The sequence below is a fragment of the Cryptomeria japonica genome, chromosome 6 (genome assembly GCF_030272615.1).
Source record: "Cryptomeria japonica chromosome 6, Sugi_1.0, whole genome shotgun sequence".
Lineage (NCBI taxonomy): Eukaryota > Viridiplantae > Streptophyta > Pinopsida > Cupressales > Cupressaceae > Cryptomeria > Cryptomeria japonica.
Window position 1 is genome coordinate 136,912,214 of NC_081410.1, and position 27,579 is coordinate 136,939,792.

At 36.5% G+C, this 27,579-nt stretch overlaps 1 protein-coding gene across 2 annotated transcripts in view; it reads left to right on the plus strand.

Annotated features, from left to right (window-relative positions):
• Positions 1-27,579, plus strand: part of LOC131040517 (probable starch synthase 4, chloroplastic/amyloplastic) — a 224,678-nt gene that overhangs the window by 45,545 nt on the left and 151,554 nt on the right. For both annotated transcript variants that reach the window (XM_057973461.2, XM_057973462.2), the window contains exons 3-7: positions 1,378-1,408; positions 1,518-1,593; positions 1,754-1,936; positions 2,447-2,696; positions 8,735-8,869. In XM_057973461.2, the coding sequence (XP_057829444.1) occupies positions 1,378-1,408; positions 1,518-1,593; positions 1,754-1,936; positions 2,447-2,696; positions 8,735-8,869 (675 nt within the window). The remainder of the gene's footprint in view (positions 1-1,377; positions 1,409-1,517; positions 1,594-1,753; positions 1,937-2,446; positions 2,697-8,734; positions 8,870-27,579) is intronic.

Here is a 27,579-nt window from a genome sequence, read left to right on the forward strand (position 1 = left end):
CCAATCACTGGATTTCATGTTGGTTGCTGACAAAAAGGCACTTAGTTGCATTAATTTATTATAGTGGCCAACAGGAATGTAACCCAAGTCTGATTTGTTTATATTTTTCTCTGCTCTGACCTTGGTTTGAAGATTCTACTATCCATGCTAGCTAAACATCTCCTGATCATGCAATTTTGTCATGTTTTCAAGTTAACTTATGCTTGTTGCATGTTTTGCCTGTTGTTCACCTTCATTTGACATTGGATTGCTTGATTTCCCTGCTGTTTCCACTCTAAAAATGTAAATGATATTTCTTGGGTGAGTCTATTGGCTTATTCATCATTTGAAATAGCTAAAATATTCCTTCATATCCCCTGCTTCTGCATGTAGCAATATAAACAGGCAAAAAGCACCAAGATGACAAGCAAATTTGCTTGCTGACTGTGTATACAACATAGGTGATGAGAATGCAATGATTTTTTTGGCTTCTACACCTAATGCAGTGACAAACATCTTTAGTAAAACATGGGATGACGAGGTCCAAATGGCAAGTTTTGCAGGTTGTAACAAGATATAAGAGAGTAATTGCTTATAAATAATACCAGTACTGTGCTTTATGAATCTAGAACTAAGGATTCTTTATAGCATGACAAGAAGAGTTTGCAATTCCTGTATTGTAGATGCAAGGTTTTAATGGCTCAATGCTTGTCTACCTCGATTGTTATTGGATAAATGAAGTCCAAATGGTTCTATGCTTTTCTATCTCAGTTACTATGCAACTACGTGTTACAATGAAGTTGGTCCTATCATTTCACAAAAAATATGGGACATAAAGGGTTGCAGTTTGTGTTTTTTCTGTATCTTCTGTATCTTGCTATACTTTTTGCACTGGATGCAAGGTTGGCATTGGAATCTGGATATTGATATGCGATAATTAAAGTAACACTACTTATTCTTTTCTTTTACAATTTTACTGAAATGAATTTGAATTTGAACATTTTCTTGTATGGAAGCGCTTGAGAAAGAATGAAGTTTAGGTCAGGACTCTTGATAGTAAATGGACAATGTTGCTACAGAATGGTAGAACTATAAAATAGGTTAAATGTAAGTTTGAGAGCTGAATTTGTTAATTTATTAATGAGTTACTTGTTCTCTAGCAATCACATGAAATATCTATTAGGATTTATGCTTATTCTTGAAATTTGGGCTTGGAAAGTTTAGTTTCATGATGAGTAATCATGCATGCTGCTATCCTTCGTTTAGGGGGAGCGAAAATGGCAGACACTTTCACTACTTTCCAAGTAATTGCAATACTCTAATATCTCTTATTTTGAGTACCTTATTTCTTGTCCTTCACTAATATGTCATTTGGTGGCATATAAATGTTCTACACAGATTTGAAGGGAACAGTGCAGATATTCTTCAGGTAACTTAAAAGCTACTATAGTGTATGGAAGTCTTCTCTTGTTTTGTTCTCTATGCAAGATATGATTGCTATTTCATTCCTTAAGCTGATTCTGCTAATGTCTATCCAGGCTCCATTTCTATCTTCAGATAAAGGATTGTCAACAAATAATGATATCATGAAACTTTTTAATGATGCACAACAAAGTAAGTATTATAGCTTAGCTTTTCAAGAAACATAAGAAAGGTTTGGTGTAATTCACATATCCTGGCTAGTAAACTTTTGCATATTTTACCATGATGGCAAGGCTGTATGTATTCATTTGTTCAATATAGCTCATAATTCTGACACATTTGACTTTGCTAGATATCTTATACTTGAACAAACAACGGCTTGTTGCTATGGAGGAACTCAAAAGAGTTCGCAGAGAAAAAGAACTATTGCTTGCTAGGTTGGGGCAGCTTGAGGCAGAATCACAGTCAAGTACTGCTGAGTGTGAATTCCTAAAACAAAAGTTCAGTTTGATGGAGACAGCGGCAATGGCAGGAGGTAATTATTTTCTCTTATTTTCACAGTTATTTTGCTTCCTATTATTCAATAGTATGTATGCAAATATCTTGTCATTGCTACTGTTAATTCCCCACAGAGGTTGCAGATAGAGGGATTTTTTGGTGTTTAGTGGGATGAAATTCTTAGATGCTCCCTATGTTCTAGATATGGCTTGCCAACAAATCTTAAGAAGCATGCTATAAATGTGTTCAGCTTAGTTTTTATGCAATAACTGTTTTGTCTCTTTCTGATTGTTTCCTTCCTAAGATTTTGTAGCGGGCATAGAGTTGTAGTTTACTCTCTTTACAGTTTAGTCCTTTCATTCACGTGTCTATTTAGTGTTCCAGGGCTTATGATGGATTATCTTGTAAATTGCTCACGATTACATATGCAATGCTTAAAATGTGTGAAATTTGAGAAGTTATGTTTTTAGTCCTACAAAAGATGGGCAAATTATGTCAATGTTATGGAGCAGCTTATTCACAACTTGTGTGAATGACTTTTTGATAGGTGCATGGAACCTTGCAAACAAGGATAAATCCAAGGTTAAGGGAGATCCTCCATCAATTTTCAGTGAGATGCTTCTAAGAATTGATTTGATGGTCTTGTCGGGTGCTATAAGTACAGCACAGGCATCTGAGATGAGAAGTTTGGTTACAAACAAGGACCCTATTCTAGCAGAAACTTTTTATAATCTTAAGCACATGAGTGAGAAGGAGCTTCTTGTGGGCCTTCTTCCTCTTTTGGACCGAAAGAGACGGTAGGATTATATTATCTCTGTGTTACTTCATATTCTTCTTTATACCATAACCACCGGAGCTGTAATGTGTCTTATAACTATGAGCTTCTCTATCTTCTTTTCTTGAACAATTTTTTAAATCTTGACTGAAATAACTATGCTTATGCGAGAAGAATGACACTGTGGTATATATCATTCGGACTTGGGTGAATGTTGATCACATATACTTTTACTGTTCACCTGGGAATTTTCCTTGCATTGCGACTGGGAAGAGTTAAACCAGTCACTTTTCTTTTGTTACATATGGATTGGAGATTGATATCATGAAGACAATGAAGTATAGCTTGAGTTCACAATTTAACATAAAAATTCAAACATTTCATGCAAGTGTTACTTTTGCATTGTTGTAGGGTACTGAAAAAGCAGGGAAATATTCTTCATTAAAGGAAAATTTGGAAGCACATATTTCAACACTGATCTTGAATTGGTTTTAGTATATTTGTCAAGCAATTCCAGATATTAAGACTCTTCATAGAAAGATGCATCTATGAAAATATTGTTTGTAATCAGATTTGGATTTATTATTATACTCTTAGATACCTTTGGAGAACAACTGGGCAATGGATGGTGAGGTGCAAGACAATGGAAACATAAGGTAGATCACTGCACATGAATGAGATGAGCATGGCTATTTTGTGGGATGATGTTATTAACCGCTAGCGTGTTTTCACTTAATGCCACTCAGAGTGAATTAAGAATGTAGCAAACTAGATCAACCCACTGATGTACTAAGCTGCTGTTTTCAAAACGTAATTATTTTCAGAAGTTATCAAACCAATTTCTTGGAGCCCATGGAGTTAAGTGGGCCTCAATTGCAATTAATGGGATTTATTGATATTTGTAAATCTTGACATTGAAGAACTACTGAATGAGATGAGAGCAATGAAAACAACTAGGTAAACTTTGGCTAGGCATATTAATGAAGATAAGTGCATTGTGGCTTTTGAAGTAGAGTTGCATATCCAAGGTTGAGTCCAATCGGTTAAAAGGTTGGGTTCTCATTTTGCAGATCCAAGTTCAAATCCCCAAAGGGACATTTAATGTGGAATTCTAAGTTATGACTCTTATTCTTCCATTGTTGGCTTCTAGTGTGGATATACTATATAATGCGACTTTTTGAAGTTGTAACTCATGGTATCCCGTTGGTGGCTTCTAGTATGGATAACTAAGTTGTTATCTAATAATGCTTAGCTAATTGTTGGTCTTGTTAGTGGTTATAAGGGGCCTAGTTTTGGTCTCCTTAGTGCTCGTAAGGAGCAAAGCATTAGTATTATTTGTACTAGTTGCTCGCATGAGCCATATTTGTAATTTTCCCTGGGTTCGTTTGGGTTCAGCAAGGTAGGACCCTGGCCGAACCCACAGAAGACTGGATCAGGACCAAAACCTAGTAAGAACTGGACTAGGACCTGGGGGGTGCAAGGGAAGGACTTGATAACATAGTAATCATGGGTCAAGAAAATCCTCACAAATTCAAGCCATATGATGTTCTATATCATATGCACTATATGCAATTACAATGAACATTTTGATTGAGCCACATTGATCAATAATTTCTTACATAAACAGTTGAGGGAGTTTGAGTATTGTCATGACATTGAAATGACATCTAACCTTATATATTTGATGGTTCATCATGCAACGTTCACAAGATTGTACATCATAGGATCAAATCAACACACCTGTTTATATAGGCACTTCCCTTAGTTGAAATATTTTGAGTCCTTTAAGCATTATATAAGAGTGAATGCTGTTTTCGTTATGCACTGAGTGGAGGAGATGGAGAACATAAGGAACATAAGGATTTCTAAGAAAGCAAGAGCCGCCATATCTGATTGGGTTGATTGGTATATTCAATTCCCATTATTCACCTATATTCAAGCATTTGGATTCACATCCTGCCCTTTTTTATTGCTAAGTTACCCAAGTGACAAAGTGGTTTTCATGGAGTATTTTCATCAAATTTTAGAGATACACTTATGCTTGATTGGGAGGGCATAGACCTAGAGTCGATTTTCCAATTCAATTGGGATTATACAAGTGCAAATCGATAGTGGATTCTAGGTTCATGAACAAGGAAATAGCCAAGTTCAACTTCAAGTTCCTCTATGAAAAAGACATTTATGACATGAAGAGCATCATTCCATCAAGTTTGGGAAATAGGTATATAAAAATTCAGAAAAGTGAAGACTATTGGGCCAACTGTGGAGAGGAGTTCAAGGTGCAAAGAAGGGGTTTCAACTGTTTGCTGGGCTACTAGATTGTTGATTTTCTATTGCAGCACGTATAGGACATTTTAGATGATGAAGATGATATCTGATCACCACAATTCATGAAGAATAAGATAGATAAGCAACCCTCGCCCTTGGTGAATTGATTGAACAAAGATATTTATTCAAATCAAGAAAGGTCCAAAAGTGTTCACAAGTACGATAGGCTCTTTTTGAGTTAAAAAATGATAAGAAAAATGATGGTTCTATAGGGGAAATGCCCATTTATAGAGCTGCCTAAAAAAATACTTCCTCCTTTGAACCCAATGATAAAAATGAAAAGGAATTAAAAGGATACAAAGGAAAAGGAAAAGAAAAAAGTAAAAAGTAATCTAAGGGAAGAGGTTTCTAAAGAGATTCAAAAGAAGAGGATCCATATAGTGTAATGGCCCTTCCTTATTTAGTCCAATTGTCAGCATGGGTTAGCCTATAATCAGGGTTCTCGTGGGCTAACCTGGTGGATAGGGAGCCCATTTGGGGGTTTGGTGACCTTTTGAGGAGTATTGGAGACGTTTTGGGCTAGTTTCCTATTTTTTTGGAGGGTTCCTATTTTTTAGGAGATTGCCAGTTGACTGTTTAACCACCCGGAGGGTTGAGGAGCATAGCACATTGGCTTAGGAGTGTTTATCATCGATTTGAGACAATCTCCTAATTTTTAGGAGCATCCCTACTTTTTAGGAGGAGATTGCTAGTTGCACTGCCACATTTAGTCATCATCTTTGGATGGGTGACAACATTCAGTTTTCAGTTTGGGAGTTCACGTGGTGAATTCGGGGATAAATTTGGATTATTAAAGTAATAACTTTGATAATTCCACTTAATTGAATAAAGTGCTTTCTTAATAAAGTATTTTTAATATTATAATAAAGGGGACCACCTTGGGCCATGTTGGCTAGGAGACATAACATAAGTTGATTTTAAAACAATTTAAAATAATAAAAGGGAGCCTAAGGAAAAGGTATGATCAGCATAGAGGAAGGCCAAGTATTTTAATAGAACATTATAAAGTGTTTAAAAATAAAGCATGGAAACCCTAAAAGGTACCTTTTGGGTTAGAGGCTATTAAAATGACATGTTGGGGTTTCTTTGGGCATTCATTCAATCATTTTTACATCATCTATTTTGGTATTGAGCTCTGCAAACGGTTTTCAGCAGCAGACCAGCCTTAAGGGAATGAGAACTCTTTGAGAATCAGTGAATTGGACACAAACCTAGTTCACAATTGTGGGGAATTCATACAGGATTCCTATTTGTGCTTCAATTGAGAGTTCTATCAGTGGATTCACACCTATATCAGCAGATTCAGATTTTTCCTTGCAGATTGAAGAGGGTTTGGGAACCCCCCAAAGGCTGCTGTACCATTCCTTGGGCCAGCTGTACCTTCTCCTTGCTGGCTGTACCACTTGTAGGCCTCAGGGTGCATAAATTGGGCTGTACATCTCAGTAGAGGGTTTGAAATTGGAGTATTCTTCATTGTTATCAATTTCCAGCAGAGATTTCATGAATTATTCAGGCTACAGATGGCAAATGGGGTTCATATCAGTCATTCATTGAGGAAAACTTAGTAAATTCAATAATCTAGCCTAAGAGCCAGGCTTGGGAGTTAGTAGTTTTCCATAATTTGTCTTTGGTAATTGTTACTGTAGTGAATAAAGCCATTTGGAGCTATCATTGCCAGTTGGGAGCCCATAGCTCATGTCATTTTGCTATTCTTCAATAAAATCCCCTTCTTGGCTAGGCGTTGGACCCCTGATATGCTAATTATTGCTCTGGATAAATAGATTTCTTGATTATAAAAGTTATTACATTGCTGTATTAAAATCAGAATTCTGAAATTAAATAATAGTCAATTATATTTCTGCATATTGCTTTCAAAAGTGTTGGTTCATTAGCATTTGTTCATGTTTAAACCCTATGCAATCTAATGGTAGTAAACTTAAGCAAAAACCTTCAGAAAATCAGTCTTAAAACCTGTAAACAGCAGCCTAAGAATAAGAAAAAATTCAGTATAACCTGGCTGGGGATCTTTCAGTGGTATCAGAGCTTGGATTCTGCCAGCCTATTGGGTTAAATCAAGTTGTGTATACTTTAGTGGATTGGTTTCCAGTTGGGACAACAACTTAGGTCATCATGGTGGGTCTGTTTAGCAATAAACAAGCATGGAAAGAATTTGAACAAACACAACACAAGTTATCACAATGAATGCGGATCAGTCATCATGTGGGAATCCTAAAGAAAAAATAACTTTGGATCATATGGAGGAACATAGCACACCATTGAGTCAGCATGTTGATCACAAAGTGGAAGAAATTTCAATCTTGGACCAACTCATTAGAGGTGTTGAAAGCATGACTCCAAGGTTTGACACCTATTCTGATTTTTGCAACAGCAGTCCTAATTGTGTAGCATCATCCATTTCACATGAAGGTAATGATGTTGTCGAGTCTTCCTACGATGGTACTCAAGTTGATAGTGCTACACATGAGATATATATTGTGGATTCAAACCACGAAGGGCCTGATTTTGTTCACCATACTATAGAAGATGTTAAAAGGACACAAGGGTTGTGTGATGGGTGGTCACTAAGAGCTAAGAAGTCCAAGTTGTTTGCTGCCCAAGCAAGACAGCACTTGTAAGAGGTCAAGGAAAGAGATGCAATCAGCTTGATAATGCAAGAAGACAAAGAGAGTCATACATTAGGTCCTTATTTCTTCCAAGGGAAGAATGGGTAGATGATGAGCATACAAGGGGAGAACTTCTTGAGGCAAGCCCACAAGAAGAGCATGTTCAGTTGTCTGAAGAAGTAAGGAGGAATGATTTAGGACATTTAGTTTGGTCTTGTTTGCATCTTGGGGTTTATGACTGCCCTCCTTTTGAGAGCCCCTTGAAGGCTCAAAACAATGATGATAATATTTACATAGTTGATGGACCAGCCACAAGTGTTATGTCCATGTGTGTGAAATGGAATATTCTTGATTTCATTTCGGTTATTCAAACATCATCTACACTGGAAGGATAATTGTTAAGATCTTATGAAGCATTTTGTTTTAAAAGGCTGAACAAAGAGACTAAGAGGTTGCTTACCACAAAGATCTTGCATTTTGATAATGTTTGGTTTGTTTTTCAGACTACATCTTGGGTTTGGTTAGTAACAGAAAATATATCAGGAATTATTTCTTGTTTCTTCAGGAAAATATATCTTAACTCTAGATTCAAATAATAATCATTTTCATAGACTCATAAACCTACATCTTGAAAGTGATTAATATGACTGCTTTTAGAACTCCTTGAACTGAAAGTCTTGAATTGGTCGTTTTTCTTGAACTGCATATAATTTGTTAAGGTTAACAGAAATAGTTTCTTATTGCAAGAATGCAAGGATAAACCACAAGTACATGGAGAGCTTTCTTAATGAAGCAAATGAAAATGTGTGAATTCTATGGAGTGTCTGTACTCTAATACAAAGTTTCTTTCAGTGCTAAATATATCAAAGCAACAGAATATCATATAACAATCTATGCTGACAGGAAATGAATATACAATTCACTTCTATCATTCTTTTTTGTTATTACCAATTGTATTATGAAGTTTTTTAATTTAATTAAGTGATTAAATCTGAAAATGAAACTATTTGAGTTAGCATTGTCGTTTTGATACAATCTACCCAGAGAATTGTACTAATGCTTCCAATGGAACTGACTTCAAGTTTTCTTACAAATATTTATGTAACAGGCAGGCATTACACATAGTACAAATATGTACTGAAATGGCACCACTCACTGATGCTGGAGCTGTAGCATCACATGTAACAGACTTGTGCCGTGCATTGCGGAGAAGAAACTATCTGGTAGAAGTTGTTTTGCCCAAGTGAGTGTACTGGTATTGTTTTCAGCATATGTTTATTTTGCATCTTTTCATAGAATTTTGGATGCGGTCCCAATCGCACATGTTACTGGGAAATACTCGCAGCTTTTCTGGCCTTTTAAAGTCAATTTGTTTGGTCCTGATATGTTCTCACTCGATGCACTAGTTGAACTCTACTTTAATATTGTCCATAGAAATTTATTCATACAATAATCTTGTATATTTACATACAAAGTAATGGGATGGCCAAGTGTGACCATTACTGTTGCATTTTTCTTTTATAATTTTTTCTTGGCATTATTTTCACATACAATTATGCATTGTTTTATTGTAGATAGTTGATGTTATTTCTGATAAGATGAGCAAATTTGCAGACGTTCACCAAAATCTAGATTTTTCTCAATTTCCTAATTTTGTCCTTGTGCAAAAAATTTCAAGTATATAATGCCTTAAAGTCACTCTTTATTTTTCAAGTTTAGCCAATGGAAGATTAACCCTAAGATAACCCAATCATGTATACATGTGAAGCATTTGAGGCTTTCACAAGCATTTAATTAGAGTTCTAAATTTTCTTTCATGCGATTCAACCCATGTGTATTTTTAAGTCATCTCAAGATCATGTCAATGAGTAGTCATTACACTATAGATATTTTAATTCCTCATGTGTTGGTAATGATTGCAAGACTAAGGACTCATTTAGTATGCAAGCATTTCTAACCATCTGTTGGAATGTTCACTGGTTTAAATTTTTTCCCCTCTAGCGTATTTCCCCATTTGCAAAGCTTTTGGAGAATGTAGTGCTTTGTAAGTTGTCTTTATCCCTAAAGTCTAATAAATGTGGTATTAACCAGTGTTAGCAATTTAATTTGTCTCTTTCAAGACAACAAATTACAAAAATGAAACATGTAAGGTAGACAAGTTTGAATTTGAACGAAAGCTGTCTTTTTGAGAGTGAAGGAAATGATAATATTCCCTTAACACGGATATTAAAAATAATCTTAGAACCATTAGGATTTATTTGAGTTTGCAATACAAACAAATTTAAGGAAATCTATTTTTTTGTTCTTAGGCTAGGGCACAAGGCTATTCAACACTCCTACACAAGACAACAACATTTATGACTTTGCGACTCATAGTTCCCAAACTCGCCGCGAGTCGTGCGAGTTATCCGAGTCGAGCAGACCTCGCCGAGTTTTTATGACTCGGCACGAGTCATGGAATATGATATATAATTTCATATATATATAATTGTAAAAGTATATAATTTCAAGATTTTGCCGAGTCATTACCGAGTTGTAGCCGAGTCATGAGTTGAGTTGACCTTGCCGAGTCCGAGTTTGGGAACTTAGTTTGCGTAATACAAAAACCGTAAAAAATCAGGGAATAAACACTCACACTTCTCAGCCAATGATAGAAACTACAAACATTAGTACAACACAAGATTGAATTGAATTGAACAAACATGTTTCAATAAATTGAATCGAGGAATCACCTACAAAGCCACAATCACCAATTTCAAGTAAACTTACGATACAAAACTTACAAACTCAATCAAGCAGTTCAACTTACCTAAGCACACATAGAGAAAAACTGACAGATAAACGTTGAACGACAATTGTTGCAGCTAATAGCCATACCGAATTCTATTGAAAATCTAAATGCCAATAGCATTTATTTTATTATTTACAAGTGTTTAGAAGCTTTTTGCATTTGATTCATCCATGATAAATAAAAAACGCGTTGCAGCATGTATACTAAAAGTTGTTTGCTTTCTTGCAAATTAACCCTTGAATACAAATTCATCCTCAAATACATCAACTCAAATTGGAAATATTAAAATATTTTTTTGCAAGATTGTTGGTTGAAAATTTTGTACACTTGGGGAAATATACAAAATTGTGGTTTCAACCACAGTGTGTGAGTAAAAATCTCCTAATTAAGGGAAGACTCCCCCTATCTATCTACAACTTAAAATTAAAATAGGATGGGACATCAGTCTTTCTTCTATTTTCAAGAAAGGCAATATCCTTTTCTTTTCACAAAAAAGTGATAGCAATTTAATATAAAACAGCAATAACAACTTGTGAAATGAAATGAGAGAAAGGAAATGAAGTTTCTTGAAAGCTCAAAGACTTCCGTCACTTCCTTTGAGACGAGATATCAATATCAAGCTCAAAGTCTTGAATATGTGAAGTCCTATCTACCCTTTTCTATAGTAATGCTATCAAGTACAAATTTAATTATAACAGCTCAAAGACTGAAATATCTTATTCTTTTCTACATAAAACAATAAGAACTAGTACAAGCTCAAAGACTTACAACTATTTCTTACAAAATTTGCTTCTAAACTCTCTTAAGAACAAGTGCAAGCACAAAGTCTTACAGCTCCTCTCAAAAGAATATGTATTCTAATTTATATTAACCTCCAATACTTGTAGCACAAAGACTGCAAATCAAATTTGACCAAGCTCTTAAAGAAACACTTGCAAGAAAGATAATATAGAACAAAAACTCAAGAATGTAGCACAAAGACTCAAAGCTTGAGCAATTTTCTTCTATTCCTTTCAATTCTTCAATTTACACATAAAAGCTCAAAGACTTCTTTGCTGCAACTTTGGCAGAGTTTTTGCTTGCTTTCTAAAAGATAAAAATTAGAATATATCCCCTCAAGTATTTATAGGAGAGGAGTCATGAGAAAAAGGTGGGAGGATCCCAACTAGCTTGAGAAATTCTCTCAACCACCAAGACTTATTCAATAACTAATTATGACTTATTCCAACTACAGTCCTAACTGAACACAACTTGTAGTTGCTTTACATGTAATTACAAAAGTGCAAGTAAAGACTTGACTTACAATTTACAAAAAGTTTTTACATGTAATTTGTCAAAAGGAAAACTACAACTAAGAGATTACAATTCTGAAAAATACAACTAAGTGTTGAAAAACACTTAAGTTGCAACGTGAGAAGATATGAATCCTTCGAACTTTTGGATAATCATTTGCAGCTCATTAGGATCCGGTTCATTGGTATTTTTGGCCATGATCATGGTTTTCACGATAACATCGCTACAACGAAGGATTGTGGCATTATTTCTCTCAAAGGAAAACTGAATTTCCCGCAAGTAAGCTTGATAAGTCACTAAGGCTTGAATGGATGCTGCTGAAAATGGTTCACTTTTCCACTCTTACACTGCAGATCAAAAAGAACCTTTTCTTCTACCAATAATTGACCATCATGACCCATGATGGTGCAAGAAGCTTTCTGACAATGAGAGATCATATCTTGAAAAACTTCCATTCGCAGCCTCATAGCATCATCAATGTCTTCAATAAGTGACTTAAGAACAAGGGCTTTGTTCTCCAAGAACTCCTGATATTCCAAGTACACAACTCTTGAAGGAATTACCTGATGTTCTAGAAGAACACTTAACTTCTGTTGAGGAATTTTAAGCCAAGTAGTCAAGCTGTCTTCTACCTTTTCCAAGTTCCGTTTGAAAGTATCAGAAACTTTGTTCAATTGTTCTTCAATGGTCTTTAACTTGACCATCATTTGGAAAACCTCCTTCAAGATTTGTCCACATAGATTATGAAGCTGATCAACCCAAGATTCCAATGCTTGAACCTTTTGAGCAAGTCTCTCAACTCCTTGAATTGATTCTCGTGCCTCGGTAGAACTTGAAGGATTACTCACTTCACCAGCAGATTTTGTGATCTTATGAATAGCTACAACAAGTTGCCTATTGTTCTCTTCTAGCTTGTCTTTCTTGGCTAGAAGCTCATCATATCGCTGTACTAGTGAAGCTAAAGAATACTGGGCATCATGCTTTACTACCTCATGCGTTTGCTTACCCAATTCTACCCTTGTGACTTTGTAATCAGCAGCTGACATCTCTTCATGTGGCTTATCTGCTAGAGGTTCAACAATTTCAACCACCTTCATCTTGTTGTTGTCAACAGTTACTCTTGAGATTGTCTTGGCTTTTTTAGCAACCTTGGGCCTAGACTGCTTGAGTTGTTGATAATCAAAGACATCATGAGAGATTTCCTGCTTTTTCCTCTTTGGGGTAAAAGAACTAAGCCATGGAGGTAAAGCCATCAACTCTCCTTCAGTAGCAGTTGCAAGCAAAGGAGAAGCAGTTTCTGTTCGAGCAACCGTGGTAACCCTGGGAGGAGTATGTGTTTGGATGGCGACCATGGTTTGCTCAGTAACCAAAGGGCATGAAGATTGCCTCATAAATTGTTCAAAGCCAGAAGTAGAGGTATCAATCTCTGAAAAATGGATACATGCAGGAGTATCCTCAGGAATTTCCAGCAAAATCTCTTGTTGATGATCAATAGGAGGCTCGACTGCTGAAATAGGGATGACATTCTGAGGAGACTCCTCCACTATTATGTCAGGAGGAGATAGAGGCAGCTCCATGGAAACTGAGGAGGGAATCTCATGAGGTGAGTCCGAAGCTAGTGACCTAGGGGCATCATTTGATTGCTTTCCTTCTTCTAGATCATCAGGATTGATCACATGAATGTGAAGCCAAGACTTTTCTTTCCCACGAACTGTCGCCTCCTCATGAGGAAGTACTATTGCCTGACTAACCCGCAATTTGATCCTATTGCCTGAAGATGATGCACCTTCCTTGTTGTCAATCTGAATCTCAAACTTACGTCCAAGAGGCCTCATAGAGTCATCTTCTTTTCCAACCTTGATTTTGATGAGTCTAACACCATTACCTCTGAGCCAAGTGTTGGTGTTAGCCAAGATAGGCTGAAATCTTTCAAGAATGGAAGTACATTCTTTATGTGACCATTGGATTAAAGGAAGTGGGGCTTCCTCAACCCTTCGTGAGACATACTATGGATCGAGCACATTCCCATCATCTATCATTCCTTGCGGAATGTCGACCAAGTTTAGATCAATAACCTGCTCAACAGTAAGCCTGTAGTAGTCCATCTTAAGAACTTCCATTTTTGTACAAAGATCTACCCAGATATCCTCAATACGATGCACATGTATGAAGGACTTTTTGATCTTTTCCTTCATACCCCGGTAGTCAAAATTTGCCCTGGACTTAAACCTTTTGAGTTTAATTTCTTGCATCTCAATCTCCATAGCTTTGGCTTTAACAGATATGACCAGAGAATATCGACCAATCTTCAATGGGTTTGTTGTAGAAATCCCCATTGCAACCTTATGTTTGACAGATTGATGAGCTTGCAAAGACATGATCTGTCTTCCCAACTCCATAAGAATGATCTTATCGGTCGAGTATCTAGGAAGCATGTATGGCTGCCCACTATAGCATCCGACTCTCATATAAGTAAAGGTCGGGAATTGAAGAAACAAGCACCTATACTCATTCACTCTTTCCCATGCTTCGTCTGACATCCTTCTGTTCTTTAGAGTCTTGTTAAAATGACACATGAAGTAACCAAAGAATGCATCTTGAACTCTTTTAAAATGTAATTTGTTGGGTCTCAAAGGCAGCTGATCATAATATTCCCACACAGGTATAAGCGAGCGATCACCCTTGGTAAGACCAGGGAAATGTCTGAGCGATGCTGCCAAATACACTAAGTACGAATTCATGTAGAAAGTCATGGTAGTAGGGACTGCTGAAAGTTGCTCGCACAAAGCATCACTGATAATCGCTCCCCATGATATATGATGGGATTGCCTTATGAACATGGTAAACTGATACATCTAGGGGTCAAAAACATTAGAGTGTTCAAGACCCATCATCCTGCTGAGGAGAGTAATGATGTCTCCAATTTTCCACAAAAAGTCACAATGGTACAACTTAGCCCATCTCGTGAAGGCGGCTTGTGGCTCATGAATCCATCTATTAATATGACGTTTGCAGTCCTTTTCCCTCTTGACATAGTACTCAGCTGCACTATCATTTGAAATTTCCATATAGACAGGTGCTGGTGGTATTTTGAAGACTTTCTCAATAGTATCTGCATCAAGGCGGATTATTGCCTCACTATTATCATTTCTGATGGTTCTTGTCCCCCTGTCAAATCGATGGGCGCAAGCAAGAACAAATTCAGGTTCTAGGGCAGCCATTGGAAAAGAAGATGCATGATGAATGTGGTTGTCTAATAATCGTTGCATGTTACTATCCTGCGGAACCTCCACCCTCTTAATGAATTCTGACATGTCCACATACCCTATCTCCGTATCCTTGATGTGATCCAAAGGAGAGGAAACTTGTGAAGGTGAAACTTCATTCTGGTACTTGTCATATTTATACTTCATCATCTTTGGAATAGGAGAGGATGGCAAATCTGACATTGAAGGACAACTTGGTATACTGCGATGAAGACTTAAAAGTGTTAAGGCAACATCATAATCAGCTGCAACTAACGTTTTTCCTTCTTCAAATGGGAAGATCTCCAGCCTTTGCACTTCACGACTTTGTGAGAGAAAGATGGGAAATAAATGGGAATGTTGGAAATTTGACTTTGACCAATTTTGGATATTGGGGAAAAGTTTTACAAGTATACAAGTGGGGAAGAATGAACATGCAATCGGATTTTTAAAACCCGAATGCAAGTATACTAGTAAAAAAATGGAGAAATGAGTGAAAAATGAGATTTAGACTTGTGGGAAATGACGTGAATGGAAAGTACGGATATAGGCAATATGGATGGATAAAAATGGGAAGATTTTGGGAATATCATTTTTAAGAAAATGGGAAGAACTTTCAACATGCAATCCGGTTCTCAAAACCTGATTTTGGAAGAATGGGTGTTTTTCATTTTTGCAAATTGGAATTTTACCAAAAGATGGTTAAAGTCTTATAACCATAAGGGAAGATCAATTATTTTCATCCAACTTGTAATCGGGATTTAAAATTCCGAATACAAGTAAAGAGGGAAAATGGGGAAGAACAATGCAGTTCACAAATTGCCTTGCAAAGGGGAAAATCTCTCTCACAAAACCGATTTTGGGGCAAAACCAGCATATACACAAATTTACAACTAGAATGGAAAAACAAGAAAACAAGAAAACAAGAAAAAGAAACAAGAAGAAAAGAAATCATACCTTGCTTCAATCCGAAAATGCTTCTTCAAAGGATGAAACAATCTTTGAAAGAAGAAAACAATCCCTTAAGTAAGCAACCAAACGAACTTGAAAACCCTAGCCACGTTTTTGAAAAACGTCTTTAGCAGCAAAAAAGTGGCACAAAATGTAAGAAAATAGCACAAGAACTGGGTAAATCTCCATCAAACCCCAACGCCTAGGCAAGAGAAGGAAAAACGATTTAGGAGATGAAAGGTTCGTGGCATTTTGAAGGACAAAATCGTGGTATTTACCAAACACGTGTTTTTTGTTCTACACCAAAAAACCAGCAATCATGACCTCCAAATAGCATGGAAAGAGTTTGAAAATGCATGAAAATAGGGAAGAATCCAAAACGCTTCTTCTTCCCAAAAAATATCCACAAAATTTGCTTGAAATCTTCAACAAATATACCTTCTTGGCTGGTCGGGTTTTTGGAAAAGAACAAGAAGTTCAATTTTACATGTAATAGTGAAAATCGGGTTTCCATTTTCATATTACAAGTTTAAAATTTCAGTTTTCTCTTCACAAGGCAAAATCGGGTTTTAAAAACCCTTTAGCAAGTTTAAAATGCCTCTATTTTCTCTTTATGGAGCAAATCGGGTTTTTAAGACTCGATTGCAAGTTTTAAAATGTCACTTTTCTCCATTCTAAGGCAAAATCGGGTTTTTGAGAGAGATATACAAGTTATAATAACTTGTGAAGGGGAAAATAAAATCCCTTCAAGAAGTTTTAATAACTTAAAACATGTAATAGGGGAATAAAATCTCCATTACAAGTAAAAAGACTAAAATAGGAACTTTACAAAAGAATTACAAGTGACTTTTTAAATTTGCAATTTAAAATTTACTTGTAACTTGAGGAAAATTTCCCACTTGCAGTCGGGGAGAAAAAACCCGAAATTGAAGAAAATACATAGCAAATGAACCTAGAATGCGATGAAATTTGAAACGTGGTTCGAGGATGGACTGAGGATTAAGCTAGTCCAAGGGCAAAGCGAAATTCTGCCTCGGGAAGCATGCCATAGAGTAAATTTTCATTTTTTGACAAAAAATTTATGTAATGGTCCATCATTTTTGAAAACAAAAATGAGGACAACAAAGATATATAAAATATTTATCAATAGGTCTTATAAAATATCTTCTAAAAATAGGATGGTTTTGAATAGATCATCTAGAAATCAAATAAAACATAGTTGATCCAAAAAATAATTGCAATCAAGAGTAGAGGCATTCCAAGCATAGAGAAAGAAATAGCTACTTTGGAATCTCACTTGACAAATTTGGCACAACAGCAGCAGCAGTAGCGAAATCCTTTGTATCCTCTACGCTCTAAAATCTATCAAGGAAGTTTTGTACCTGTTATTTGTCAAGTGGTGGCATTGAATCTACTTGAATAACTTGAACATTTAATGTGAAGTTGCTCTCTGTAATGTGTTAGTCTCGACCATCTCCTCCTCTTCATCCTGGAGATGTTTTGGCCACAGTGTACATCTGTATTTTCATTCTGCTGAGCTCTTTCAAATGTGCTATCAACCAACCTTCAGAATTCAGCTTGTACCTCATCGCATTCAATCTAAATGCCACGATCATTGGAAAAGCTACACAAAATTGTTAATGCATTAGTAGCTTCTGCAAGATAAGATTTTCCTAACTCGTTAATCTCCTCCATTTTGTTTTGTTTTACTCATCTATGCTATTAGATTATCTGATTTATGCTTTCTGAACTGAATATGTTTATCAGACTGTAACTTTGATCTTGATTATGATATTGATATTGGATAAAGATGGTTTAGATCGACGACCTGCTTAACATAGTTAAGCGTCGCTAAATGCTATTAGTTATCAGGCTTGTTTGCTTCGACAACGATTCATTATCGAGTGTGTTTATATCGATCTGTTATCATTTGCTTTGACACCGATTCATTATTGGGTGTGTTTATATCGATCTGTTATCATTTACATTGGCACCGATTAAGTTATAATAAACATCGAGTGAATCGGTAGACAGTCACGACCAAGTGACATCTTGGTCGGACATGTCCGATCAAGGTGCCACTTGATTGTGACTGCTTTACTATATATACATCATTAAAAAGAAAAGGAATGACATTGAAATCGATACATGTTCATCTTCCTTACCTGCAGAAAAGAAATGTAAATGTATTCTAATTTCCAATTTAATGGACAAGTTATATGCAGGATGGTGTAATTTTAGTTTGATATTATGCCTATGACACTAATATTCCTATCTTTCTTTTACTGCAGGTAAGGAGGATGAACATGTATCGATTTCAATGTCATCTACTTTGATTGGAATGATGTATAAATAGTAGGATGGCCACGATCAAGTGGCACCTTGATCGGACATGTCTTTTAGACATGTCCGACCAAGATGTCACTTGGTCGTGACCCTTACTAACATCAACCGATCCATAACTAATCGGTGCCATAAACATACCCGATAATGAATCGGTATCATTTAATGATAACTGTGCTTATAAACATGCCCGATAATGAATTGGTATCATTGTTAATGGTAATAGTGCTTTATAAACATATCCGATCATGAATCGGTATCATTGTTAATGGTAACAGTGCTTTATAAACATATCCGATCATGAATCTGTATCATTTGTTAATTGTTACAGATATAAAACATACCCGATAATGAATTGGTATCAAATCATATAATAATGGATTAATATAATGTAAACAATAACAATAGCTGTTAGCATTATATGCTATCGGGTCAATACCCCGATAGCATATTAATGCCGATATGAATCGACATAAATATGCTATCGAGTTAATAGCCCGATAGCATTTAAATTGACACTTAACATAGTTAAGCAGATCGTCAATCTAATCTATCATTATCCAATATCAATATCATAATTATGACCAATGTTATAGTCTGATAAACATAAAGCATGAATGAGTAAACTAATAATAGAATAGAGGAGATTAATGAGTTAGGAGAGTCTTATCTTGCAGAAGCCACTAATGCATTAACACTCCCTCTTAGCTTTTGGAAGATAAAGTAACCTGCATCACATTTCTTTTTCAAAAATGTCAGTCTCCAAGAATATATATCATCTATACATATGATATGAAGTACCATTAGAACATAGGATACAAATATAAAACATTACTCTAAGTATGTGACATAGAGTATCACCCAACCATGTGATATAAGAGATTCATCATTTTATTATGACAAGATATCACCTAAACACGTGATATCAGTATTGCCTAAACACGCAATACTGAGGATAAACATATGAGGATGGTTAAATTCTCATCTTATCCAGGTTGTGATATGTGCACAAACATTTCATTCAAATGTTTTATCACAACACCATCATGGCACATCCATGACATACCAGAGATCCAACATGATAACTGGTTTGAGAATTATAAGATCGTCACCTTATGATGTCTGCATACAAATGTTTATAATCTGAGAGATCGTCACCTCTTAGATATGAACACAGGGGGTAAAACCCAGAATGTCTCAACATGACAAAAGAAGTTTACATTTTCAACATCTTATTTACAAAGCAGATTACCTTTTTATCATACCTAAACCCTTTCTGAAGTGATCAACCTTCACTCTGGAAAGTGGTTTGGTCAGAATATCTGCAGTCTGATCTCCCGTACTAACATATTCTAATTTGATCACATTTTTGTCTACCATGTCTCGTACATAATGGTATGGCATCTCAATATGTTTGGATCTATCATGGAACACTGGATTCACTGAAAGTTTTATGCAACTTTGATTGTCGCAATGGATGATAGTAGGTTTCATTGGATTACCAAACAATCCCACAAGCAACTTTCTAAGCCACACTGCTTCTCGGGCAGCCATGGAGGCTGCAATGTATTCGGCCTCGGTGGAACTTTGTACTACAGAAGACTACTTTTTGCTGATCCAGGATATCATGGCTGATCCCAAACTGAAGCAGCACCTAGAGTTGCTTTTCCGATTAGTCACACTTCCAGCCCAATCTGAATCTGAGAATCCGTGTAGATTAAGATCAATTTTCTTATACTTGAGACCAAGGTTTAGGGTGCCTCGTAAATATCTCATAATGTGTTTTACTGCTACCAGGTGTATCTCCTTTGGCTCACACATAAACTGACTCAAGGCATTTATTGCATAGCAGATATCTGGTTTTGTATTTACCAGATACATAAGAGACCCAATCATTTGGCTGTATAGAGTGGGGTCAGTAGAAGGTGATTCTGCTGCTGCTTCTTTAAGTTTATGAAGATTGGTTTCCATTGGAGCGGTCATAGGTCTACAGTTGAGCATTCCAAATCTCTTCAGGATGTCTAATCTATACTTGCCTTGGTTTAGAACAATGTTGTTAGGATTCTGCCACACTTCCAACCCTAGGAAATAATGAAGGAATCCCAAGTCCTTCATATCAAATTCTTTGGATAGCTCTTTCTTGCATTGATCTATAAGGTGATCTTCTCCTGTGATTAATAAGTCATCAACATATAAAATCATTATTAGCATATCACCTTTATTCTGTTTGTAGTAGAGATTATGATCTGCATCATTTTTAGAGAAGTCTAGTTTTGATAGATATGTGTCAATTCTTTCATACCAGGCCCTGGGAGCCTGTTTGAGCCCATATAGAGCTTTCTTGAGTCTGCACACATTAGATTCTGCATGATGGATCTCAAACCCTTCAGGTTGCTCTAGGTATACTTCTTCAGATATCTCTCCATTAAGAAAAGCTGCCTTTACATCCATTTGATGTACCTTCCATCCCTTTGCTGCTGCAATGGCTAGTACAGCCCTTACTGAGGTATATCTGGCTACAGGAGCAAATGTTTCTTCATAGTCTATTCCTTCCTTTTGAGAAAATCCTTTGGCTACAAATCTTGCCTTATATTTTTCAATGCTGCCATCTGCTGCATGTTTGATCTTGAAGAGCCATTTAGAAGAAACAACAGACTTCTTAGTTGGCTTAGGAACAATTTCCCATACATCATTTTTCATTATGGATTGATACTCTTTAGACATAGCATCCTTCCATACTTGATGTTTAAGGTCATCTGTTACATTGTTAGGTTCATTTTTAGATAGATCATTCATAAGAGCAACATAGCTAGTAAATTTATTAGGTCTTTTGCTTTCTCTGAAGGTTCCAAAAGGAGCAGCAAACCTCTGAGCTTCTTCTACTGTTTTGGTGGCAGATAGTGGTCTTTTCTTGAGATTTTTAGGTGAGTTTTCATTTTCATTTTCAGTTTCATCTAGATTCTCCCTCTGAAACTCAGGGGCAGGATTTTCATCTAAGTTAGAGGTAGGTACATAGATTTCAGGTTCTATGAAGTTCTGAGTTCTTTTGAAAGCCAGGTCCTTTTCAAATATTACATCCCTACTTAGTTCAATATTTCTTTGACTAGGTACATAGATTCTGTAGGCTTTGGAGGTTTCACTATATCCTACAAGCAATCCTCTTTTTCCAGAAGGCTCTAGTTTTAGTTTCTTTTTTTTAGGTATATGGATATAGACAGGACATCCAATATCCTAAGGTGGTTAATATCAGGCTTAATCTTAGTGAATACTTCCTCAGGAGTTTTGCCCTCAAGATGGGAGTGAGGGCACCTGTTCTGTATATATACAGCGGTGCTAGATGCTTTAGCCCAGAGATTTGTGTTAAGGTTTTGATCTAGGATCATGGCCTTGGCAACTTCAACTATAGTCCTATTTTTCCTTTCTGCTACCCCATTTTGTTGGGGGTTATAAGGTATAGTAAGCTCCCTCTTAATCCCATTATCTCTACAAAATTCTTTAAATGATTCTGATGTGTATTCTCCCCCATTGTCTGTTCTCAGGGTTTTAACTTTGTTTCCAGAGTGGTTTTCAGTTAGTGATTTAAATTCTTTAAACCTAGAGAGGATCTCTTCTGATTCTTTACTTTTCAGAAAGTAGATCCAAGTCTTCCTAGAGTAGTCATCAACAAATATTACATAATACAAGAATCCCCCTAGAAAGGATACAGACATAGGTCCGCATACGTCAGAATGAACTAATTCTAGAATTTTGCTAGTTTTCCTAGTACTATTTTGGAATGCACCTTTGGTATTCTTGCCTAGGGCACATCCTTTGCATGCCCCTGAATGATCTTGCTTTAACTTGGGTAGACCTGTGACAAGGTTTCCCATTGAAGATAAAGCCCTAAAATTCAGATGGCCTAATCTTCTATGCCAAATTTCATTTGCATTAGTGGCTTCATGGATTAGGGCTAGATTGGGTTCCATGCACAGCTCATACAAATAGCCCTGTCTCTGTCCAATTGTCTTTGCCTTCTTGATAGAGGAGCTCCTTGGCCAAGCCAATACTCTGTTGTCCATGAATGTCACTCTGTATCCGTTATCTTCCAGTGCCGATATAGAGACTAGATTTCTTTTGATGCCGGAGACATATAGTACTCCTTCAACCCGCAAGGTTATGCCTGTCTTCAATTTGATGGTGCAGGTTTCTACTCCTCTGACTGGATGTATGGAGTCATCTCCGATGGTTACGTCCTCATCACTCTCCTCTGTCATGGAATCAAGTATTTCTCTAAACCCAGTGATGTGCCTGGATGAACCACTGTCAATCATCCATGAGTTGATTTTGTTAGAAGCTTGACTTGTGAGTGCTGAGTAGAATACGTATTTCTCGGAGTCATCTTCCCCTTTAGTCTTTCCTGCTTTGACAAATGTAGCATGTTTCTTGGTTCTTTCCGGGCATTTTGCAACGAAGTGTCCGAACTGATCACATCTGTAACATTGAATGTGAGATAAGTCCTTCTTTGAAGTATTCTTGCCTTGACAACCTTTTCTCTTTCTAAACTGCCTTTTCTTGTTTTGCTTGGTGGAGTTGGTGTTTAGAACTTGCAGGTCTTCATCTATATTCTTGTGTTTTATTCCCATCTTGTTCAATCTTGATTCTTCTTGGAGACAGTCATCCCTTAATCTTTCAAACTTGGGATATTTAGACCTTGCACTGATGCCTTGGACGAATGTGCTCCATTCACTAGGCAACCCATCTAAAGCAATGAGTGTTAACTCTTTGCTTTGGATCTCGTAGTCCAGAGTTGCAAGTTCATCTTTTAGAATTGATATCCGCATAAAGTAGGCGTTGATTGTCTCCCCTTTGTTCATGGTGATATGATTTATTTCTCGTTTTAATGCTAGAGTTCGACTTGCATTTGATATCTCAAATGTGCTTTCAAAAGCTTTGAACATTTTATAGGCTGTTTGATGTTTTCTTATGATGGGCATTATGTTGTTTCTCACCCCATCAACTATTATTTTTATTGCCTTTTCATTTCCCTCAATCCATGCTGTTTTGTCAGGTTCATTTTTGGGTTGAGCATTTTTAGTTTGAACAAACGAATCCACCTTGTTCTCCTTTAATATCATTTGAATTCTGAATTTCCAGGCTGAAAAATCATCGCCACCTCCGAGTCTGTCTTCGAATCTGATAGCACTGGCCATTTGAAGAAATGTGATGTAGTATATAAACTTGTTCTTAAATTTGTTTCATGAAATTAAATAGCCTCAAGTTCGATCAACATGGCTCTGATACCATGTAAATGTATTGTAATTTCCAATTTAATGGACAAGTTATATGCAGGATGGTGTAATTTTAGTTTGATATTATGCCTATGACACTAATATTGCTATCTTTCTTTTACTGCAGGTAAGGAGGATGAACATGTATCGATTTCAATGTCATCTCCTTTGATTGGAATGATGTATAAATAGTAGGATGGCCACGATCAAGTGGCACCTTGATTGGACATGTCTTTTAGACATGTCCGACCAAGATGTCACTTGGTCGTGACCCTTACTAACATCAACCGATCCATAACTAATCGGTGCCATAAACATACCCAATAATGAATCGGTATCATTTAATGATAACTGTGCTTATAAACATGCCCGATAATGAATCGGTATCATTGATAATGGTAATAGTGCTTTATAAACATATCCGATCATGAATCGGTATCATTGTTAATGGTAACAGTGCTTTATAAACATTTCCGATCATGAATAGGTATCATTTGTTAATTGTTACAGATATAAAACATACCCGATAATGAATTGGTATCAAAGCATATAATAATGGATTAATATAATGTAAACAATAACAATAGCTGTTAGCATTATATGCTATCGGGTCAATACCCCGATAGCATATTAATGCTGATATGAATCGACATAAATATGCTATCGGGTTAATAGCCCGATAGCATTTAGATTGACGCTTAACATAGTTAAGCAGGTCGTCAATCTAATCTATCATTATCCAATATCAATATCATAATTATGACCAATATTATAGTCTGATAAACATAACGCATGAATGAGTAAACTAATAACAAAATAGAGGAGATTAATGAGTTAGGAGAGTCTTATCTTTCAGAAGCTACTAATGCATTAACAAGAAAGACAATAATATTATTGTCATAGTAATAATACCAAAATCTTAAATACACCATTTAGCATATAACTTGTCCATTAAATTGGAAATTGCAATAACATTTACATGGTATCAGAGCCACGTTGATCGAACTTGAGGCTATTCAATTTTGTGAATAATTTAAGAACAAGGTTATATACTACATCACATTTCTCCAATGGCCAGCGCTATCAGATTCGAAGACAGACTCGGAGGTGGCGATGATTTTTCAGCCTGGAAGTTCAGAATCCAGATGATCTTAAAAGAGAACAAAGTAGATTCATTTGTTCAAACTAAAAATGACCAACCTGAAAATGAACTTGACAAAACAACATGGATTGAGGGAAATGAAAAGGCCATAAAAATAATAGTTGATGGGGTGAGAAACAACATAATGCCCATCATAAGAAAACATCAGACAACCTATAAAATGTTCAAAGCACTTGAAAGCACATTTGAGATATCAAATGCAAGTCGAACTCTGACATTAAAATGAGAAATAAATCATATCACCATGAACAAGGGGGAGACAATCAACGCCTACTTTATGCAGATATCAATTCTAAGAGACGAACTAGCAACTTTGGATTACAAGATTCAAAGCAAAGAGTTAACACTCATTGCTCTAGATGGGTTGCCTAGTGGATGGAGTACATTCGTCCAAGGCATCAGTGCAAGGTCCAAGTATCCTAAGTTTGAAAGATTAAGGGACGATTGCCTCCAAGAAGAATCAAGATTGAACAAGATGGGAATAAAACAAAAGAACATAGACAAAGACCTTCAAGTTCTAAATACTAACACAAATAAGACAACCAAGAAGAAGCAATATAGGAAGAGGAAGGGTCATCAAGGCAAGAACACTTCAAAGAGAGACCTATCACATATTCAATGCTATAGGTGCGATAAGTTCGGACACTTTGTTGCAAAATGTCCAGAGAGAGCCAAAAAGCCACATTTGCCAGAGCAGGAAAATCTAAAAGAGAAGATGACTCCTAGAACTATGTCCTCTACTCAGCACTTACAAGCCATGCATCAAATAAATCTAACTCCTGGGTGATCGACAGTGGCTCATCCAGACACATTACAGGGTTTAGAGAAGTGCTAGACTCCATGACAGAGGATAATGATGAAGAAGTAACCATCGGAGATGATTCCTCACATCCAGTTAGAGGAATTGGTTCCTGCACCATCAAACTGAAGACAAGCATATCATTACAACTCGAAGGAGTACTATATGTCCCCAACATCAAGAGAAATCTAGTCTCCATATCAGCCCTAGAAGATAACGGATACAGAGTAACCTTCATGGAGAACAGGGTGTTGGCTTGGCCAAGAAATTCTTCCATCAAGAAAGCTAAAGTCATTGGTCAAAGACAAGGCTATTTGTATGAGCTGTGCATAGAGCCCAACCTAGCCCTAATTCATAAAGCAACAAATGCAAATGAGGTCTGACATAGAAGACTAGGCCACCTGAATTATAGAGTTTTATCATCTATGGGAAACCTTGTAACAGGTTTACCTAAGTTGCAGCAATATCATTCAGAGGCATGCAAGGGATGTGCCCTAGGTAAAAATATCAAGGGTGCCTTCCATAATAGTACTAGGAAGACAAGCAAAGTTTTAGAGTTAGTTCATTCTGATGTATGTGGACCAATGTTTGTTCCCTCTCTAGGAGGATGTTTGTATTATGTAATATTTGTTGATGACTACTCTAGAAAAACTTGGATCTACTTTTGGAAGTGTAAAGAATCAGAAGAGATCCTTAGTAGGTTTAAAGAGTTTAAATCACTGACGGAGAACCACTCAGGAAATAAAATTAAAATCCTAAGGACTGATAATGGGGGGGAATACACATTAGAATTATTTAAAGATTTTTGTAAAAACTCAAGGATCAAGAGGGAGCTAACAATACCTTATAATCCTCAACAAAATGGGGTAGCTGAGAGGAAAAATAGGACAATTGTAGAAGCTGCCAAAGCCATGATTCTTGATCAAAATCTAAATATCAATCTTTGGGCAGAAGCAACTAACACTGTTGTGTATATACAAAACAGATGTCCTCACTCACATCTTGAAGATAAAACTTCTGAAGAAGTATTTACCAAACTAAAGCCAGATATCAGCCACCTTAGGATATTTGGGTGTCCTGTCTATATACATGTACCTAAAGAGAAAAGACTAAAACTAGAACCTTCTGGAAAAAGAGGAATACTTGTAGGATATAGTGAAACATCCAAGGCCTATAGAATATATATACATGGTCAGAGAAATATTGAACTTAGTAGGGATGTAATCTTTGAAGAAGATTTAGCTTTCAAAAGAGCCCTAAGTACAATAGAGCCTGAAAACTATATCCCCACTCCTAACATAGAAGAAGATCCTACTCCTAAGCTTCAGAGGGAGAATCTTGAGGAAACTATAGGTGAAACTCCAATCCTACTTAGAGAAAACCTCAAGAAAAGACCTCTATGGGCCACCAAGACTGTAGCAGAAGCTCAAAAGTTTGCTGCTCCTTCAGGAACCTTCAGGGAAAGCAAAAGACCTAATAAATTCACTAGCTATGTTGCTCTTATGAATGATCTCTCTAAAGCTGAACCAAACAATGTATCAGATGCACTTAAACATCAAGTATGGAAGGATGCCATGTCTGAAGAGTATCAGTTCATTATGAAGAATGATGTTTGGGAGATCGTTCCTAGGCCTACTAAGAAATGAGTTGTTTCATCGAAGTGGCTATTTAAAATCAAGCATGCTGCAGATGGCAGTATTGAAAAGCACAAGGCCAGATTCGTAGCTAGAGGGTTCTCTCAAAGGGAAGGAATAGACTATGAAGAAACCTTTGCACCTGTGGCCAGATATACCTCAGTAAGAACAGATTTAGCCATTGCAGCAACAAAGGGGTGGAAGGTGCACCAGATGGATGTTAAAACAATATTTCTTAATGGTGAGATCTCAGAAGAAGTCTACCTAGAGCAACCTGAAAGATTTGAAATTCAGGGTGCAGAGTCTCATGTGTGCAAACTCAAGAAAGCTCTCTATGGGCTTAAACAGGCTCCCAATGCCTGGTATGAAAGAATTGACACCTATCTTTCTAAACTAGGCTTCTCTAAAAATGATGCAGATCCAAATCTCTACTACAAACAAAATAAAGGTGATATGTTAATATTGATC